This window comes from Sebastes umbrosus, chromosome 13 (assembly GCF_015220745.1).
Source record: "Sebastes umbrosus isolate fSebUmb1 chromosome 13, fSebUmb1.pri, whole genome shotgun sequence".
Taxonomy (NCBI): Eukaryota; Metazoa; Chordata; class Actinopteri; order Perciformes; family Sebastidae; genus Sebastes; species Sebastes umbrosus.
This window is the reverse complement of record NC_051281.1, coordinates 25,241,449-25,261,526: the sequence shown is the minus strand read 5'-3', so window position 1 is coordinate 25,261,526 and position 20,078 is coordinate 25,241,449. Positions and strand designations below refer to the sequence as shown.

The 20,078-nt window shown below is 38.9% G+C and overlaps 1 protein-coding gene across 3 annotated transcripts; it reads left to right on the top strand.

Annotated features, from left to right (window-relative positions):
- Positions 1–249: 249 nt before the first annotated feature.
- LOC119500166 (solute carrier family 35 member F5-like) lies at positions 250–18,311 on the top strand. 3 transcript variants are annotated; one of them, XM_037789701.1, is made up of 17 exons: positions 255–413; positions 837–913; positions 2,095–2,200; positions 2,792–2,933; positions 4,091–4,240; positions 4,644–4,706; positions 5,383–5,464; positions 6,144–6,337; positions 7,583–7,664; positions 7,919–8,006; positions 9,344–9,408; positions 9,543–9,647; positions 9,877–10,036; positions 10,216–10,306; positions 11,806–11,960; positions 14,075–14,173; positions 16,299–18,311. In XM_037789701.1, exons 4-16 carry the CDS (start codon positions 2,799–2,801, stop codon positions 14,154–14,156), a joined length of 1,452 nt encoding a protein of 483 aa, XP_037645629.1. In that variant the 5' UTR covers positions 255–413; positions 837–913; positions 2,095–2,200; positions 2,792–2,798; the 3' UTR covers positions 14,157–14,173; positions 16,299–18,311. The 3 variants fall into 3 exon arrangements, with proteins under 3 accessions (XP_037645628.1, XP_037645629.1, XP_037645631.1); XM_037789703.1 differs by having other exon boundaries at positions 818–913; XM_037789700.1 differs by lacking the exon at positions 837–913 and having other exon boundaries at positions 250–413.
- The last annotated feature ends 1,767 nt before the right edge of the window (positions 18,312–20,078 follow it).

The following is a 20,078-nucleotide window of genomic DNA, read 5'->3' as shown; positions in this document are numbered from 1 at the left end:
GAGGAAATAGAGTGATTTAATATGACATTTGTGCTTATATATATTATATATATATATATATATATATATTATATATATACGTTATGCATTTAGCTGTGATGTTAATATATATTCAGTTTTAACAGTCTAAATGCACAAATTAGTGTTTCAATAAACAGAATGAATGAATATGACTCTTTTAAGGAGTCTGAATTGTGTGATGACGACACAAAACTTCATATCCCAGAAGTCTCTGCAGCACATAAGTGATGTCACCTGATAACGAAGAAGAGGGGAGGGTGTGCTAATGTTTACAACCATCGGGCTGTCAATAATCTGATCGTAAAAACTGTGATTTGGTCGCTATTTCAGCAGCATATGTAAAAAGATAATTATATAATGGCGCCGTCTAAATGACCTCTTCTCGCATTCAGGTAAGAAAACGACTTTAATGAAGCATTTGATCACTTAATCAGGCTTGTTAGCTGTTAGCTCGTCAACGTTATAGTTAGGTGATATATTGACAAACAAGTAGCACAGCGAGGTTGTTTGTTCACGTTAACTGCACAAACTGGCTGGACTTGAACCAACAATGAACTAGCGTTAACATTACATTGAAACACAACCTATAGCTCTGCTTGTTGACCTCCAGTCTGCAACACTTTAATAGCTACTTAAACAGCTAGCTGGTGAGCTGCCTGGCTAGCTGAAGAAGCTGAAGAGGCTCATCTGACCACGAGAACTTCACACTCCTAGCTGAGCTGAGCTGAGCTGCTCGTTTACAAACAGAAAACAGCTCGTAAACTAAGCTAACTCTTAACATGTGTTGCTACTACAGTACAGCTCTTATTTGACAGTAAGTTGCAGTGGCGGCTGGTGGAAATGTTTGTAGGTCGGGCTGTGCCACATCCAGTCAATTTCAGCAAACATCCAGGTATGATTTAATGCTAAACACATTACTACTTTACAGTTATATAATCAACAATTATGTTATTCCAACAGGAGCAGTAAAGAATGTTTAGAAAAACACAACAGTATAACATGTACTCAGTGGTGGAAAGTAACTAGTACTGCACTTAAGTACAATTTTGAGGTACTTGTACTTTACTTGAGTAATTCCATGTTCTGATACTCCACTACATCTCAGAGGGAAATACTGTACTTTTTACTCCACTACATTGATTTAACAACTTAATTTAGTTTACAGATTCAGATTATTAATACAAAATATAATCAACGAATATATGATGTATTATGATAGATTAAACTATCCAGCAGTATATAATAATAAATGATGTATTATTATAGATTAAAATACCCAGTAGTATGTAATAATAAATGATGTAGTATTATAGATTAAACTACCCAGCAGTATATAATAATAAATTATGTATTATTATAGATTAAAATACCCAGCAGTATATAATAATAAATGATGTATTATTATAGATTAAACTACCCAGCAGTATATAATAATAAATGATGTATTATTATAGATTAAACTACCCAGCAGTATATAATAATAAATGATGTATTATTATAGATTAAACTACCCAGCAGTATATAATAATAAATGATGTATTATTATAAATTAAACTACCCAGCAGTATATAATAATAAATAATGTATTATTATAGATTAAACTACCCAGCAGTATATAATAATAAATGATGTATTATTATAGATTAAACTACCCAGCAGTATATAAAGTCATTAAAATGAGCTCCACCATAACCAGCTGCAACATTAAAGTGATGAACACATTAATGCATCAATAAGTATAATTCAATAATATACATTATTCTGCACAATGTGTACTTTTATGTTTGGTACTTTAAAGCTGAAGTAGGTGAGATTGGAGCAAATATGAGTAAAAAAAGAGTTGTTTTTATGGTGCATAGTGGTGTTTACTCTGCACCACAGATAGCTGACATTCAGCTAGCTGGCACTTAGCTCACTTCTATAAAGAGACTCTTGTCAACACATGTCTTTAGAGTCACCTACTGTCACTTGTTAGAGCAGTAGCATTTCCACTGATGCCTGACATAGACTTAGTTGCAAAGTTAGTTTAAAAAAATCATAACATTACTGTCCTTTCCTTTATTTTTGTGTCAGGTTTTTGTGAACTGTGAGTCTCCTGGTTGCTCTGGACTCACTGCGTTACACAGTGGATCTGAGTCGCCATCTGGACAGAACATTTCAGTGTTTTGCTGGTAAACAGGTGTGTATTTCAACTCTCAGCTGTGCAGGTCTACTATAGTCATACTTTGCCTTTTTCCCCATAATGTGCTGTCATATTTAATTAAAGGATTCATAGCTTCTGTAGACTATTAAATGTTAGAAAATAACAACATTTCTTAGAGCCCAAGGTGACATCTTCAAATTGCCCCTTCTGTCAGTCTTACAGTCCAAGATCTTCAAATTACGATAATATAAAACAAAGAAAAGCAGTAAGCATTTCCCATTTAGGAAGCTGGTGCAATCTGTGCTTGATAAATGACATAGTTGCAGATTAATTCTCTGTCGACAACTAACTGATTAGTCGACTAATTCAGTCAACTCAAATTTGATTTGAAATTGTTAATAAGCTACCATAATTTCATTCTGAAACATTACATATAACAAGTTTTGCATTTTGAGTAGGGTACAAGAAACAGAGTTTACTAATATGTTGTAATTTCAGGTTAGAATCTAGAATTCTGTTGGCAGTAGGTTCATAGAAAATTCATTAATGATGTGTAAATGCTGGGGCCAGTTTCTGAATATCTTGTAACTTCAACATGTTCATGTCCATCCCTGCATGTCTTATCAGTGTCCTGATGGAGTGGGTATTCATCATGAACCGGATGAGCTCTCAGGGTAGCTCTGCAGCCCAGCGGAGACGGATGGCCCTGGGGGTGGTGATACTCCTGCTGGTGGATGTCATCTGGGTAGCCTCCTCTGAGCTAACCTCAGTAAGGACTTTGTCATACTCAGTCAGTTTTCCCACACCTGCTGCCGCAAGGTGGGTTGCAGTACGAGATGACACAACTGTAAAGAATTGAGAGAGCGGGCGCAGATGTACTCAGTAACCAGAGTGCATTGGGACGTTCTGGGATCAGCAGACAGTGGTGTGCACTTGATATATTTACGTTTTATTGTGTTGTGCCCCAATGTATGACATAGCTTTGCACTTCTCTCTGACAACTAGTGGTTAAAGGTACAGTGTGTAGGATTTGGCGGCATCTAGCGGTGTGGTTACAGATTGTAACCAACTGAGTACCCCTCCGCTCACTCCTCCCTTTCCAAAACCGTGGTAACGCCATTGGCCTCACTCAGAGGCCATCCTTACCATAACAACACTACTTTAGTGTTCCATCCATCCAGTATCTGTAACCGCTTATCCTATTCAGGGTCGCGGGGGGGCTGGAGCTGATCCCAGCTGACATTGGGCGAAGGCGGGGTACACCCTGGGCAGGTCTCCAGACTGTCACAGGGCTGACACATAGAGACAGACAACCATTCATGCTTCCATATATTAAAATATAATATATTATATGTTATAAGTCAAATATTAGAAGTAAAGTGTGAAGTCGTTTTGTCAGCTGATCCCCTTTTAGAGTGTTAAATCATTGAGGTGTACTGCTGGAGAGTTAAAACTATAGACCATTTCACAGAGTCAGACAGAAACATCTTGGATGGATGCCAGTTGATCTCTTGTGGCAGTGGCGCCACTACAAAAGCAGGCTGGGTTAGCAGCGCAGAAGGTACGAAGTAGCTAAATGTGAGACAAGAGAGAACCTGCAAACATGCAGCCTCTCATAGTCCAAAAAGATACAACAGTAACTACAGCCATCAGATACAAGGAGGAAACTGGAGGCAAAAGTACAATAATTCCTCCTGGAATGTAGTGGAGTGAAAGTATCAAGTGTCACATTATATTAAGTAAATATCATTACTTAGCGTCCTATGCTCTTAGGAAGAACCGTATTTAACTTGGCAGACTTGAAAAGCAAAGGAAAACAAACGGGAGTGGCTGAGAGGGAAAACTGTCCAGCTTGCAACACATGTTAGTTAACCAATAAAAGCTGTTATCCTCCTAACAGCTTCCTTCTGTTGACTCTTCCTGCAGTACATTTTCAAGCGACAGGAGTACAACAAGCCCTTCTTCAGCACATTCACCAAGACCTCCATGTTTGTACTCTATTTGCTGGGTTTCCTGCTGTGGCGGCCCTGGAGGCAGCAGTGCACTGGCACTCTGAAACGGCGGCACTCTGCGTTTGTAAGTAGTTCAAGCGCACTCTCACCACATGGGGCGGAGTATGTTTAAATGTCTGCTTTTTTTCCTCCAAACATTTATGACTGTGCATTTCACAACCTCAATCACACAGAATCACAAACCATGCCTTTTAACAAGTTTATTGATTTTACAATATCAAATTTTACATCTGCAGCAAAAGCAGAAACCTCATAGAAATCATGAATTATGACATTTTTTTAAATCGTCAGAACAGCCGTTGCACTGCGTCTGGGCTTTTTGCAAATGAAACCATTTTTGGTAAATGATAGCAAACAACATTTTTGATTAAACGGGGAACTTTTCCTTTACAAGATGAAATTGTAAATGACTCAGAATTCTTGGTTTTGGTCTGTGAGCTGATGGTTTGCATTGTGTCTTTCTGCAGTTTGCTGATGCTGAGGCCTACTTTGCACCCTGCACCACTGACACCACTGTGAGCAACGGTTTGGTATGTAGTTTAATCACAGAGAAGGTTACGACTCTTAAAGCAGCAGTAGGCAAGAAGTTATTTTCATAAAATGGTCACTATATCCTGACAGTAGTGCATGAGACAGGTAATCTGAATAAAAATCATGTGTCCTCCGGTGCTCCTAATGGCATCTGCAAGATTTCACAGACCGGATGAAAACAACCAATCAGAGCCGAGCTGGAGCCTTGCCGTCTCTGAGCAGCTGTCAATCCCTCGAAAACTCCGATCAAACGGTCAAACTAGGCAGTGCTGATCATATGAATATGAATCAATATTCTGTTACTGTAATGCCTATGTCTCGCCTCAAATGTTTTCAGAAACATCTTGTAGTGCACTGTTTAGCTGTAAAAGGAGAAAGTTTGTGACCTGGCAGCCATGTTGAGATCAGTTGAAGAAATACCAAGCACCGCCCACCAACCGGAGCAAACTTTCTCATTTTACAGCTAAACAGTGCACTACAAGATGTTTCTGAAATAGGCATTACAGTAACAGAATATTGATTTATATGCCTAGTTTGACCGTTTGATTGGAGTTCGCGAGTGATTGACAGCTGCCTCTGTTGAATGAGCAGCCAATACAGTACAAAATGAAATTGTGTGCAACTCTTTACTTGAACAGCTGTAGATGTCTGACTCTCTCTGTCTCTCTTGTGCAGAGTGAACCACTGTATGTTCCAGTGAAGTTCCAGGACGTAACCGCTGAGCACTCAAATTGTTTAATCGGAGACTGTGAATCTTGTGAGTACAAAGTTAATGTTGTCATAACATGATGCATATCTATTATATTGTTTCAATATTGGGTTCATAGATGAAAAATAACATTTCAACAGCAGAGGGCAGTGGTGAGCTATGAAAATAGATAAAGTCATTATGAAAGAAATCCAATATTTAGCAAGAGAAACCTCTGTCTGACCTTTTAGGTGACCCTCAGACTTGGTTCTCTCACAAACCATCATAATAAGGACAATAGTTTGAACAAAAGGATTTCGCTCTCCTCTCTGTCTTGGCTGTATTTTGTAGAGCTATGGAAAGATCTCATGATCTTTTGGCCTGTCCGTACTTTTTAGTGATGCAGTTCAGGACAGCTATAACTGACCTCAGTTTCTTGAGCTGGCTGAAAGGCGATGTACCTCCAGAGTCCAAAGCCAAACAGTACAGTTTCTGAGACAGTCTATTAGGGTTTCTCTGTCCTCTGTTGGGTTTGTATTTCAAGCACTCATATGTTTGGCACCTGTGTTTATAATGACATGACTTGTGTTCAGCCCAGTCAGGCATTAGCACCTGATAAGCGTGATATTTGTCTTCTGCAAATACAAACGGAGTCTCAAAATGCTATTACATTTTTTTTTGTGTTTGGTCATTTAAATAAAACCCCTTCCTCTGTCAATTCACTCCTCTCTCCATTTGTACCTCCCAGCGGCTTCCAGAAAGCAGCGGGTGCGTTTTAGTAACATCATGGAGGTGCGTCAGCTGCCCTCTACTCAAGCCCTGGAGGCCAAACTGTCCCGCATGTCCTATCCAGCTGCCAAGGACCACGAGGCCATGTTACGCACAGTGGGCAAGCTAACCATCACTGATGTGGCCAAAATCAGCTTCTTCTTCTGCTTTGTGGTGAGCTGTAACAAATTATCGACCCGATACCATCATGATGCATAGTAACAATGTATAATTGATAACACACACACTTTTTCTGTTTGTTTTATTTGCTAGCCAGGTGGCCACAAATGTGTTTTGCTGATACTTTAAAAAAACAAAAGTGCTTTTGGCAGTGGCGAGTGAGCAGAGAGAGATGGTTTATGAGGGCCAAAACTGTGAAAAGTCATTAATAATGTAGCCTTGCAAGTGATGAACTGCTTTTAATCTGTGACTCATCCTGTCTGAGCTCAATCAAGAACTTCTGGGAAATCTTAAAGCAGAGTATTTGACATGGGCCTCAATTTGATCACTTCAAGACCTTAATAAATTCTGGGAATTTTACTCCAAGATGTGAAAATGATAGGAAAATGGTTTTCCCATTGTCACAATACAGAAGTGATTTATTATTATATTTAGCCTTTTTCTTGGTAGGATTTTTTATATTAACTATCAATCATATCAAAGGAGGAGCACCATACTTTATAATACAATCCAATAAACCAGAAATTATAGTTATGTTTTTTTCTAGGGCTGTCAAAGTAACGCGATAATAACCGTTCATGCAAATTTGAAGAGGAAAAAAAGCTAGAGTGAAGATATTGGTATCACATGAAACTAGAAACCTTAAAGAATCCATTGGTACCAACCATGTTGTAGTAGCTTGTCGGGAAGGAGGTTAAACAATGCTCCAAACTTATACTAAATTTTGGCCAAGAAAAACTGGCATAGCCATTTTCAAAGTGGTCCCTTGACCTCTGACCTCCAGATATGTGAATGTAAATGGGTTCTATGGGTACCTACGAGTCTCCCCTTTACAGACATGCCCACTTTCTGATAATCACATGCAGTTTGGGGCAAGTCATAGTCAAGTCAGCACACTGACACACTGACAGCTGTTGTTGCCTGTTGGGCTGCAGTTTGTCATGTTATGATTTCAGCATATTTTTTTATGCTAAATGCAGTACCTGTGAGGGTTTCTGGATCAATATTTGTCAGGATATTTGTGGTGGAATTTTTACTTGACAAACATTACGGACATGGTAGATTCACACGGGATTAAGATCACAGATGAGCTCTGCAATTATTACAAATGAATCCCCAGGTAATACTAGTCCTGTGTGAATAACAAGGCTTTAGAAGGTGTTCACCACAGGGACCCCTTTGTACTGTAGAAAGCTAGCTGTAGAAAATGTCACACAACTGTTTCTGTTTGTCTTCCAGTGGTTCCTGGCTAACCTGTCGTATCAGGAAGCCCTGTCCGACACGCAGGTTGCCATTGTCAACATCCTGTCATCCACCTCAGGTGACTCTCTCTCTCTCTCTCACACAATACGTAAAATGTAAAGTTGAAACTATTGTAGCTCAACTGGTTTAAAGGACAATGGGGAAAATATATGTTGTTAGCCATCATATACATTTATTGAATCTAAAGAGAAGTATACCCTCTGCTGTCTGTCTGATGCCACCTCTGTTCTTTCTAAGCCCCTTTTGTGATTTGTGATGTTGGGCTTTATAAATAACACTGACTGGGCTTGACTTTCTCTTCTCCCTCTTCAGGCCTGTTCACGCTCATCTTAGCAGCCATATTTCCCAGCAACAGCAGCGACCGGTTCACCTTGTCCAAACTGTTAGCTGTGGCTCTGAGGTAAGACCTGAATGAGAGCGTTGGCAGTTCAGTTGAGGAGGGCATGTTGGGAGGTTTCAGTGCTGAGCATATATTTGCATGAGTGGATGTATTGTTTTGTGTTTTCTGTGTCTGCCTAATGGTTCTCCATGCTTTACATTTCTATTTGTTTTCTAAAATGCCATCCATCCTTTTTGGAGGAAGTACTAGTAATAATTCTTAGTGGCATATCCTTTGATTTACTGGAGGAGCTGTAAATGTTCTTTTCTCCTTCAGACCAATATACACTCACCGGACACTTTATTAGGTACAAGGTGTACCTAATAAAGTGGCCAGTGCTAGTACCGGGTGGTCTTCTGCTGCTGTAGCCCATCTGCCTCAAGGTTGGACGTGTTGTGCGTTCAGAGATGGTATCCTGCATACCTTGGTTGTAACGAGTGGTTATTTGAGTTACTGTTGCCTTTCTATCATCTCCAACCACTCTGCCCATTCTCCTCTGACCTCTGACATCAACAAGGCATTTCCGTCCACACAACTGCCGCTCACTGGATATTTTCTCTTTTTCGGACCATTCTCTGTAAACCCTAGAGATGGTTGTGTGTGAAAATCCCAGTAGATCAGCAGTTTTTGAAATACTCAGACCACCCCGTCTGGCACCAACAACCATGCCACGGTCAAAGTCACTTAAATCCCCTTTCTTCCCCATTCTGATGCTCGGTTTGAACTTCAGCAAGTCGTCTTCACCACGTCAAGATGCCTAAATGCATTGAGTTGCTGCCATGTGATTGGCTGATTAGCTATTTGTGTTAACAAGCAATTGAACAGGTGTGCCTAATAAAGTGGCCGGTGAGTGTATGTCCACAATTACCAGATTTTAAGAAAATATTTAGATTCATGATCCCCAAAAGGATGACTCCTATTTTTTTGTTGTGCCTGAACTTTCCTCTGAAGAAAATATAAACTTGAACCCAATTAGGGCTGTTAACGTTAACGCAATAACGCAAATGCGCCACACCCGATTTTAAGGTTGTAGCGGGCTCAGTTTTAAAACTAGAGAGAAGATACTGGCATCACATGAAACCGGAAAACCATCTCATACTAGCTAAATAATGCTCCAAATTTGAGCTAAATTTGGCGAGGAAAAACTGGCATGGCAACTGCGGTCAGGGGGCGCTGGACAGAAATTGTCCAATTTAGATGTTATTCCAAAAGATACTGTGCTGGAATACATGAACATTGTAGGGCTCTTTGTCACAATGATGTAGATGTCATTTTAAGATGTAAGTCTTGAATCCGCCCTGTTTATCTGTCCTTGTAAATTAGAATCAGTCTATTCATGTTGTATCTCTCTTCTTCAGCATGGGAGGTGTTACCCTCGTGAGTTTCTCCAGCATGGACAACCCTGATGGGAAAGGCGTCGGAGGTAACCACGGAGACAGCTAGTATCTCACTTTCACATCACCATCGTGTAGTGAAATTGTTACTCTTTTGCCTAATAGTGTTGCACTAATATAGTTTGAAACCTTCTTTCCAAATGTAATTGACTTTTCCATGAAGGTTCTCTGTGGTCACTGGCGGGGGCGGTGCTGTACGCTGTCTACATCGTAATGATCAAGAGACGAGTGGACCGGGAGGATAAGCTTGACATCCCCATGTTCTTTGGTAAGCAAAAACTCAGTGTATAGTGGATAAGGCCAGTCTTTTTAAAATGTGTACCAGCTGTTGCAGTTATTTTGGTCATTAACAATATTCTAAGCAATGTCCACACCATATCTATGTACTAAAACATAATAAAGACTCCACAGCACAGTATAACAATTTTTATTCCATGAAGTTGTCACCACTGTGGCGGACAGAAGGCGTCTTTAAAGCTGTTGTGTGTCTCTCTCAGGGTTTGTGGGTCTGTTCAACCTGCTGCTACTGTGGCCTGGCTTCCTCCTGCTCCACTATACGGGCTTCGAGGCCTTTGAGCTCCCCAGCCAGCTGGTGTGGACATACATCCTTATTAACGGCCTCATTGGAACCGTTCTCTCAGAGTTCCTCTGGCTCTGGTGAGCACCTCTCCCGTTATTGATTCAGGTCACAATTCTGGCACAAAAAACATCACAATTTACATTTTGTATATGGACGTGTTGATACTGTCAGTTGAGTGAGTAATCAGTTTGAAGAATACATAGTATTTCATAAACCTTTTAATGCTGTGACTGATGATGCTGCTTTCTCTCCACAGGGGCTGTTTCCTCACATCATCTCTAATCGGGACTCTGGCATTGAGCCTCACCATCCCGCTCTCTATTATGGCAGATATTTGCATGGAAAAGGTATGTTTCCCACCGCAGCTACTTAACCCCTTACCATTCCTCTCTCTCTTTTCAGAGGGATAGGGGTGGGAGACAGGGGATGTTCATCTGAAAGCTGGGAACCTGAAGATGAATTTGAGATGCAGCACTGTGTGTCAAGTTATTCTAGTCATTATTGAGAAATAAATATTAATTAAAAAATTAATTAATCAATTAAAATAAATTGTTAAAGGGTAAGAGCGTAGAACATGATGATATAAGTACAGTATGTGATGGTCATTCCCATGCTATATTATGCCTCACAAATTGTTACACAGATTTGGTTCTTAATTTAACCATTTTTTACCACACAAGAATTAATAAAAATAATCAATAATCCCTCTAAAATACGACATTAAGACACCAAGACCTCGAGGAACACCACAGGAAAAAGGCATGCTGTGATTTGGTTTCAAAAACTTTTGACATTTTGAGATTTCAGCAAGAATGGCATTTTTCAGCAATTGGATGGCGAGCACTTCTGTTGTGTAAACTTCTCAGAAACCCCCTTATTGTCAATCTACCTAGGAAAGCCTCTAGTGTGTGGTTGTAAAGTTTAATGAGCCTGTGATTATCCTAGAGGTCACCACAGGTCATTTTATACAGTGAGGTCAAGTTTAAAATAAAAAAATGGTCTCAATACACTGAAATGGCTACTATGGAGACTAACATCATCACACATGTATATAATTGGGCTCATTGGATCAACAAGAGTCTCGGCTTTACAGTGATACCCAATTTATGTAATTCCAAGACTGTTTAGGGACCCCAGTATGCAGAAATATTCAGATACACCATTCTAGAATAAGCAAAAATAACACAATTACACTGCATTCAAAAAACGGCATGGTTTCTGCCCCAAACTGCATGTGATTATCATAAAGTGGGCATGTCTGTAAAGGGGAGACTCGTGGGTACCCATAGAACCCATTTTCATTCACATATCTTGAGGACAGAGGTCAAGAGACCCCGTTGAAAATTGCCATGCCAGCTTTTCCTTGCCAAAATTTAGCGTAACTTCGTAGCGTTAATTAGTGTTCTTGCCGACAATCTAGCATGACATGGCTGGTACCAATATCGATACTAGTATCTTCACTCTAGCTTGAAAACTCAGCCCGCAACAACGTTATAGTGTTAATGGTTAGAGTCAGAGTTTGAAATAAGATTCAAGATAATGTTTGTTTGAGGACACCAGTTTGAAGAGAGTGGTTCAGATTGAAAAATGAAAAGTCTGGTTAATGTGGGCAACTAAATTTATTTCAATTTGTTTACTGTATACTGTATTTGTCATATTGCTTTACACAAATAAGAATTTTCTCAAGTTAACGTTTCATGTGAGACAATGTTTATTAAATTGGGGGTTGAATGAGTTGTCAAATTTGAACATATGTTTATAAATGAATCTAAAGATCTGAAGTCCGATCATGACAGTACTTGTAATATCTACTTTTCTCCATATGTGTGTGTGTGTGTGTGGATAGGTACGCTTCTCGTGGCTGTTCTTTGCCGGGGCGGTCCCCGTCTTCCTCTCCTTCTTCATCGCCGCGCTCTTATGCCACTACAACAACTGGGACCCTGTCCTGGTGGGGCTGAGGAGAGTGTACGTCTTCATTTGCAGGAAACATCGCATTCAGAGGTACATACTGTTTGATCTACAGTGGGATTACAGGTGGCACAGCCCCCTGTAGGAGCCACATTAGTGGTCTTCAGCTTAGAAACTGGCTAAGCAACTGATTGACATGATTTTCGGTTAAACAAGTTGATTTTTTTCTGGGTTAATAAATGATGGTATCGGATCAGAGCATAGACTGGCTTACTCGCCGATACCCAATACAGAATTTTGGGCAGTATCGGACGTATTTCCGATACTGATGCCAGTATCGGAACAACTCTAAGAACAGTAATGTGTTTTTTGAACATTAAAGCATGTAAACATGTTCTAGTAGAAACCCAAAATACAAGTATGAACGTGAAAATGAGCATGATGTGTCCCCTTTAATACCGCACACAACACTGCAACGCCTTGATTCTTTTTTGGCAAAGTTTACACAAGCAGGGACTATTTTGAAAACTTTGTCTTTAGGCCGATTGAAGGACACAGGATTTTAGATACTGTTGCCAAAAAACATTGCATTTATGAGCTAAGTTGTCAGAAGATTAAACTGAGAAGATGAGGAGTGAGCAAAACATGGACGCCTTTTAAAAAGGCAATGCAGTCCGTCCCTGACAGCAGTATTTGGTGCTCAGTTGGGTGCTCCATTGAACGAAACTGTAAATAAAGCTGTACGTTTGGTATTTGATATGTTGATATATAATGTGGTTGTGTGCTCTCACACACATACATAGATAGAGGGACCTCGGCACTTACTTTAGATTAGCTTATAATAATAATTTGCCTAAAACAGGACTTTAACAGGCTTTTTCCTTCAAATTAGAATGACATTCTACCTTCAACATTTACATAAGAAATTAAATAGATTTTGTAATACGTATACAACATGGCATGTAGCAGTACAGTAATTATTACAGCCGCAAAGTATGTGTTGCCACATCTAAAAGAGCAGCAGCATGTATTCATACTTGTAAAACACAAACAATGTCAGTTAAAACAAATCACAACTGTGCCGGAAATGTGGATGCTGAAGGACAGACTACTTGAAGACACGCTGCTTCTGAAAAAATTGAAAAATGAGTCCAACTTCCTTCATTAAAAAAAAGTCGCATTTTGCCTGTTTGAATATACCAACACACCAACAAGGGGTGTGTCCGGTCCCTGCTGCTTGCGACCTCATTACAAAGTGATGATAATGTAACTTTTACGAAACATAAAGGTGATGAAGTGCTCTCTCTCTCAAGGATAATCCATCACAAGCAAGATTTAAGACTCTGCAGTTTTGCAATTTTCATAAAATGCCGGATTATTAATGGCCTAGTATAATATTAGGCTATAAAAGTAAACTTGACTCGTCTAAGTCTTGTCTAAAGACTAATCACACCCCTATATCTTCACTATAGGTCATTTCCAGGTGTCTCTCTTTCTTCAGACAGGATGTTAGTCACATTGAGCCATTATTTATGTACAGTCATTTTCCAGTGGACTGCTTCAATAGGGCCAAATGTGGTTAGTATGACCTTTGTGACGCAACTGCAAAAGGAGTTTAAACAGACACGCATGCTTAATGGGTGGAAGTGCTTCTTCCATGAATTCAATCTGTTAAAAGCAAATGGAAGTTTTTTCTACACACACACACCAAACCTTATTTTTGTACCAGTCTATACATTGTTTTTTAGGAAAATACTGCATATTATACCTTTTAATTTGCACTCAAGTCTGTGCACGAAGTGAACTTGTGAAAAAATTTGAAAATTCTGCGAAGGGATTTTCTGTCCAGTCTTTTAAATAGTAGTTAAAGCTTTTCAAGTTTTAAATAGAAAGTGAGTTGTTATTTAATTGTATTGTGGCGCGTGACCTATTGAAATGAATTGACCTTAACTCTGACACACACTTAGAGTCTTTTCTTCTCTGACATTCTCACAAGGACAATTGACTCCATTTGTAGCTCGCAGCCTCGCTATGTTAAGTCCGTAATCAGATGTACATGCTTGACTGGCCATGCTCTCTGCGGCAGTTCTGCTCTCCATTCTTCTGTAAATGCTTGTTCCCATTTGGTGAGGGATGATTATAATAATGATGGTTGTCAAGATGATGACTGTGATGATGATTGACACGCGCTTCCCCTCTGCCCACAGATTGCCGGAAGACAGCGAGCAGTGTGAAAGCCTTATTCCTCTACACACCGTCTCCCCCCACGAAGGAAGCTTCTGTTCGTGATCCAGCAGTCAAACAAAGTAAATGATCACTTCCTGGCTTTGACCTGTGTGTTGTTGAGACTGCTGCGTTCCTTTATGTGCATGTGATTGTGTCTGTGTGTGTATGTGTGTGTGTGTGTGTGTAGGTTATTTGGATCTTACCCTTGGCAAAAAATATGAAAATTCCCAAACTAAAAAAAAAAGTAATTTAATATGAATTTCTATTTACTGTACTTCCAACTGGCTTCGGTGTGACGGTGCTGCCAGAAAGTAATTCACAAATAGCTTCAAATAACTTCTCTTATGATCTAACAGTTTTTTTTCATCTTTGCATTTTAAATTTCAGAAACAGTCTTCTTTCAAATTGAGATTGAAATCATTTGTAAAGAGTGACAACTTATAATGGAAAAATATTAGTATTCCTTAATTAAAACCAGTGATGATTCTTTTTGGTCGTGTCTAGATGCTAGCCCTAGATTGGCAAAAAGTCTTGCGAGACTCACAGCCTGATGACCTATCCAAATCTTAAACATTCAAGGTCAATGCCTGACCGTAAACATTCAAGCGAGAGTTTCACAAATTGAGGGTTACCATCTAAACTCAACCCTTCTTTATGAGGTACAGCAGATGCAGTAAATCAAGCCCCTGCTTGACAAATTTGGTAACATTTTAAGTAACTACATCATCATAATGACCATGTACAAAGTGAAAGGGGCCGCTCCTGATCACAAACCCACAGAGAATTGTCAGCAGTGACAGCAGCAATTGACAGCAATATTTTGCTGCTTCCAAGTGGCCAAAAATCCTTTCATGCAGTTTTAATAACAATGTGTTGGTAGATTTGCATCCCAAACACTAGGATTTTGCAATAGTTGATGAAGCCATCTCCTCCCTGCTTTCACTCAGTTGTTTCTCTCTAAACATCTGTCAAGTATTTGTCTGACGCCATCAGTGTTTGGACGTGGTGGTGAGTTAGAGCGACAGAAGACAAGCAGGACAGGAAGATCATCACGTAAATATTTTGGCCACCCACTTCACAAAGTCTACATCTCGCTGAAGTCGCCCGTCTGTTCATGATTCATAGGTTTAGTCAAGCTTTGCTCAGCTGCCTCCCAAACCCACCAAGTAATTGCCAGCAGGGAGGAGAGAGATTTTGAACTCAGCAGGTGGTTTCTAATAGAGGTGTTACTGGAGAATGAAAGCAGTACAATTTAGGACAGACTGAAGCCTGTCTGCTGGGTATATATATATATATATTTATAAGGTGCTCAGTCCGTCTCTGTCCTTCTTGTCTCAGTTTTCATTTCTGACAATTGTACTACTATAATGCATAAAGTTGGCGGTTTGCGGGTCGGGTTGCGTTCGGGTGGTTGAGTATATTTTTACATGTTGGGTGGTCGGATTGGCTCTCATAGCACACTGGTGGGTGCGACTGAACTGACTCGAACTAACTGCAGAGCTGCATTCTTAATCATTCAACCTGTGTTTTTCATCAGATAATGATAAGATCAAATTTTATGTGAAATAAGTTTGACTAAAATGATGGAAATGTTCAATATAATGATCACTAAACAGGACTAAGATTAAATAAAACCAAATAGCTGACAAAATTAAGAGAGAAAACATTTTGACTAAGATCGAATGACTGTTTGGTGACTAAAACTGGACTGAAACGTTTTGAGTTGTCGTTGACTAAAACTATGAAGGATAAAAATGACTAAAACTAATAAGCATTTTCGTTTTAAGACTAAGACTAAATCTGAAATAGCTGCCAAAATTAACATTGTGGGTTATCTAGCCAGGTTTTGACAAGGAAGACGAATGCATGAAATAAAAAGACAATATCTCTTATTCTGCTGCATCAATGTAGGTTTGTGTCCATTGTGAGTTAAAGGTGCCAAACCGGTGGAGAACTGTTAGGAGCATTACATACAAGTGTGCATCCATACATTTCTGTACATATTTATGTTCCTTTGATATGTTTCAAATTATTTATTATCATATGCACAACAATTACAGAAGCAGTCATTGGTGATGAAAATCTTGCATCTCAAGCTCCTTCCAACAATGCTCTTATATAAATAAATAGATATTCACAATATAGTATACATGATTTTTGTCTCACTCTGTTTTCTCATAGTTTCTTTTCTATTTGTCTCCCAAGGTGACGAACGTGGATCTCGCTGAGCAGACAATCTGGAAAGCTTTCAGAGACATTGAACTACCCCAGTGCCTCCTATTAAATCTATTTATTTTCTACAGTGTTGAGACGACGCATCCATTTCTACAAGCTCCTTTTTTTATTTTCACATTCCAGTCATCAGACTGAGATTCAGTTTTTACGTTTTTTGGATGTTTTCTGTGTAAAAAGGAATCTTACGGTTCTCAAGGTGCTGGACATTATCAGTGATTACTATATTGTCATGTGACCAAATGAAACGGTACATGTTGAACTTGATCATAACACTAACAGAGGCAGAGTAAACTGTGTGTGTGTGTGTGTGTTTCTTAAACAAATCTGGTGAGTTCAGAGTTCACAAAATATTTTTCAGGACGAACATTGTTCCGTACTGGACATCGTCGTGTTTGTCTGTAGGCCTTTTTGAAGCCTTGCTGCTTGTTTGTAAGTGTGTATGTGTGTGAAGCAGACGCAGTGCATCTTCACAAAATGACAATCTGTCAGACATGTACGTAAAAAGTTTGTTTTTGATTTGGCTGCCTTTTGACAGAGAAAGCCTGTTTTTTTTTTCATAAATCAACCATGTGACACACTTCATATGATGGGTCAATCAGTGTGGCCGCATTGTTTTCAGGACCGGTGATGTGGTAGAATGAGAAATAGAGCACATTGATGAGTTCATGTTACTCAGCCTCGGCAGCTTGGGTAATGACAGAGCCATTCAGAGTGACCTCTGCGGGTGATGATACTAACACTGTCCTGATTGAACATTTTAACATCTCTCAGTAAAAAAAAGAAATAGCCCTGTTTTCTTTTTTTTTTTTGTCTTAATTTTCTTTCGTCAAGGAAACCTTTTGTAAGTCGGACATGAAGAAAAACTGCAATCACACTAGAGCTGAAGAAAGCATCACATCCTTCGACAGCTTTCTCCTTTCCTTCCGTACCTCTGACCGTGCTGGATCATGAAGACAAACTGTGATAGAGAGAATAGAGAATATGAACTGATGGTAAACCTTCCGCTATAAGCTACAAAACGCCTTGCTGCAATAACGGTCGTCTGCTCGTATGAGCAGTTTCCTTTTTCAAAATGGGTGTAAATACTGTGCACAGTGAAGCATTCACAGAGTATTGATGTTTTTGTTTGTGAAATTCAGATAACCACTATGATTCCTGTCTGAGATTGTGTATCGTTTTATATTTTCTGCATCATTGTGACTGCCAGAGGAAAGAGTTTGCTTAACAGCCAAATTACCTGCAGCTGAGATTATATCACGTCGATTGGACTGTTGTATATAATCCTTTTTCTTTTTCTTAAGCAAAAAAATGATTTATTAACTGTGTTTGTGATTTCATATGATGAGAGAAAAAAGCATTTCTTTTAGCAGCCTGAGTGTGTGTCATGTAATCCAGGATGTAAACACTACAGTTGAAGGTGAAATGTCAATGTTATTCCACATCCTGTTAAATGTCAGCTGTGTGTACACATCTTTATGGAGTGTTTATTGCACTCTGCATTGACTGGACGAATGAAGTGGAGGAAGTAGCCTAATAACCGGCCTGTGAGGCTAAATTAACGGGTTGAGCACTTTAAGTGACACATATAAACTCGTTCATGTTCATTATTGCACTTGCTGTGTTTTTGCCAATCAGTCCCTCCTTCTGTCACAGTTGCAAGTATAAAAGCTTTTTTAAGATGATTAATTTCCTATGATGTCTGCTTAGACTTCAAAATAAAATTACTTTTTTTTTTTTTAAATCTTTTATCAATGGTGCTTTTAGAATCATGGATATGATTTTTTTTTTCTTTCTCAGGTTCTTGTTTTTCATATCCGAGCAATTTCTTTATCTTTTAAGTGTCATTAATGAAGATGTTATAAGATCTAAAAGAAGGCTTTAAGAGTAACTTCCCTTCTATCAACCTCAGCTCTTGAATTATCCTTTTATTTTGCAGGTCTGTTTTCATACTTCCACTGCACTATTAAAACATATCTTTTTAAATCTCTGTGTTAAATGACGTATTTCTACAGGATCACATTTCTTTTGAAGAGACATGTTGGTACGATGTGTGCGAGCAGCAGCATTTTTTTTTCTTTGATTTGATTTGCATGTACTGTATTTGCTCTCATCTCCTGACCATGCAGTCATGAACAAGTCTGTTGTGGAAAACCGAAAAAGAGCTAGTTGAGCTGAGTAGAGCCGTGCTGTATTGTGCAGTGGAAATGCAGCATAGAAAAAAAATGAACTTAATGAAAAATGTGCACTGACAAGAGCTTGCAATGCTATCTAATTACAGATTGTGCCCTATTCACACACATTCACATCTTCAGGGCCATTCATCTGTCAAAAAAAGTATACAAAATTCTCTTTCATAATGTTGTATGAAAACATCTCTCGGTTTGCTAAAGAAAGCATTTGTATTCCTTTCAGTGTACAGCACAGCATGATGGTTATGAATTCAGATAACCGAGGCCAGAAAAAGAAGTCTTGTAAAACACCAGTTGTGCTGCTGAATGTTGAGTAAAACCTGCTGTTACATAAAGCAGTAGACATTTTAGGTCTTGCAGAGTAGAGAATATATATTCCCTGAGGCTTTTCAAGTAGACCTATCCGTTTGAATGTTTTCAGTGTCAAGCGGAGACTCAAGTGAATAAGACTGACATCCTTTCGTTTCCTTCACTTTTTTATACTGTAGAAATACCACCTATGTGAGCTAAAAATTGTCCTCATCTCTCCAATGCACGACTGGTTTTGTAAACTAAATAATTAGGCATTAGTTAAGTCTCACCCCATTCGACTGTTATCAGGCCATTAAATGGGCATTATCAGTCGCTTTAAGCACCATAGATGTGGGTCATTAGGGGCCTACTACGCTGTAAAACTTAAAAGTGAAACTTAAATGCAACACATTCTAACATGTTGTAAAACTGTATGAAACATCACGTTCTGAACACAACTGAATTAAAAGGCTTCTTTAGGTTTAGGCAACAAAACTACATATTCTTTAGATTTAGGCAAAAAAAACAGTTAGGTCTAGGCAATAAAACTACAACTTCTTTAGGTTTAGGCAATAAAACTACAACGTCTTTAGGTTTAGGCAAAAACAGTTATGTTTAGGCAAAAAAACTACAACTTCACTTCTTTAGGTTTAGGCAATGCAACTACAACTTCTTTAGGTTCAAGCAACAAAACTACAACTTCTTTAGGTTTAGGCAATAAAACTACAACTTCTTTAGGTTTAGGCAAAAAAAAAAAAAACAGTTAAGTTTAGGGAAAAACAAAAATAACTGTAGGTTTCAAACAGGATGCAAACTCTCCTGGTCTCCTGGGTGAAAACATATCTTTTGTTTTATAGCCTGACAACAGTTTAATCGGCTGTAAGTCCTTCTCATGTTTGTCAACCATTTTATGTTGGCTTATTTCCTTTTACATCTAGCAGCTGTGAATGATTTCTAGCATGTGCAATGTGTTTATCTCAAAGTCACAAAGAGGATTTCAGGCAATCTCTAACACACCAGCCCCTCTTTATTGAGATATATGAAATGCGTTGTCAAGCTGTATGTAATTACACACGTGAACACACCAGCAGACAATTTGAATGAGATCTGAGACATAAATTAAGAGGCTTCAATATCCTAATGAACAATCAACCTTGATTTTACTGGTTTTTTTTTAATCACTTTTAGCAGTTAACATCTGGCTGACAATGGGATGCCATGCACAACACAATGGTTTAATTGACGGGATCTGACAATATTCAGTCCCAGA

What these genes read in the sequence shown, in the direction of transcription:
- LOC119500166 (XM_037789700.1), top strand. Translation starts at nt 2,799, where the DNA reads ATGGAGTGGGTATTCATCATGAACCGGATGAGCTCTCAGGGTAGCTCT. An exon ending in CCACTGTGAGCAACGGTTTG is followed by an intron (nt 4,707 to 5,382) that starts GTATGTAGTTTA and finishes TCTCTTGTGCAG; the next exon opens with AGTGAACCACTGTATGTTCC. An exon ending in AGGAAACATCGCATTCAGAG is followed by an intron (nt 11,961 to 14,074) that starts GTACATACTGTT and finishes CTCTGCCCACAG; the next exon opens with ATTGCCGGAAGACAGCGAGC.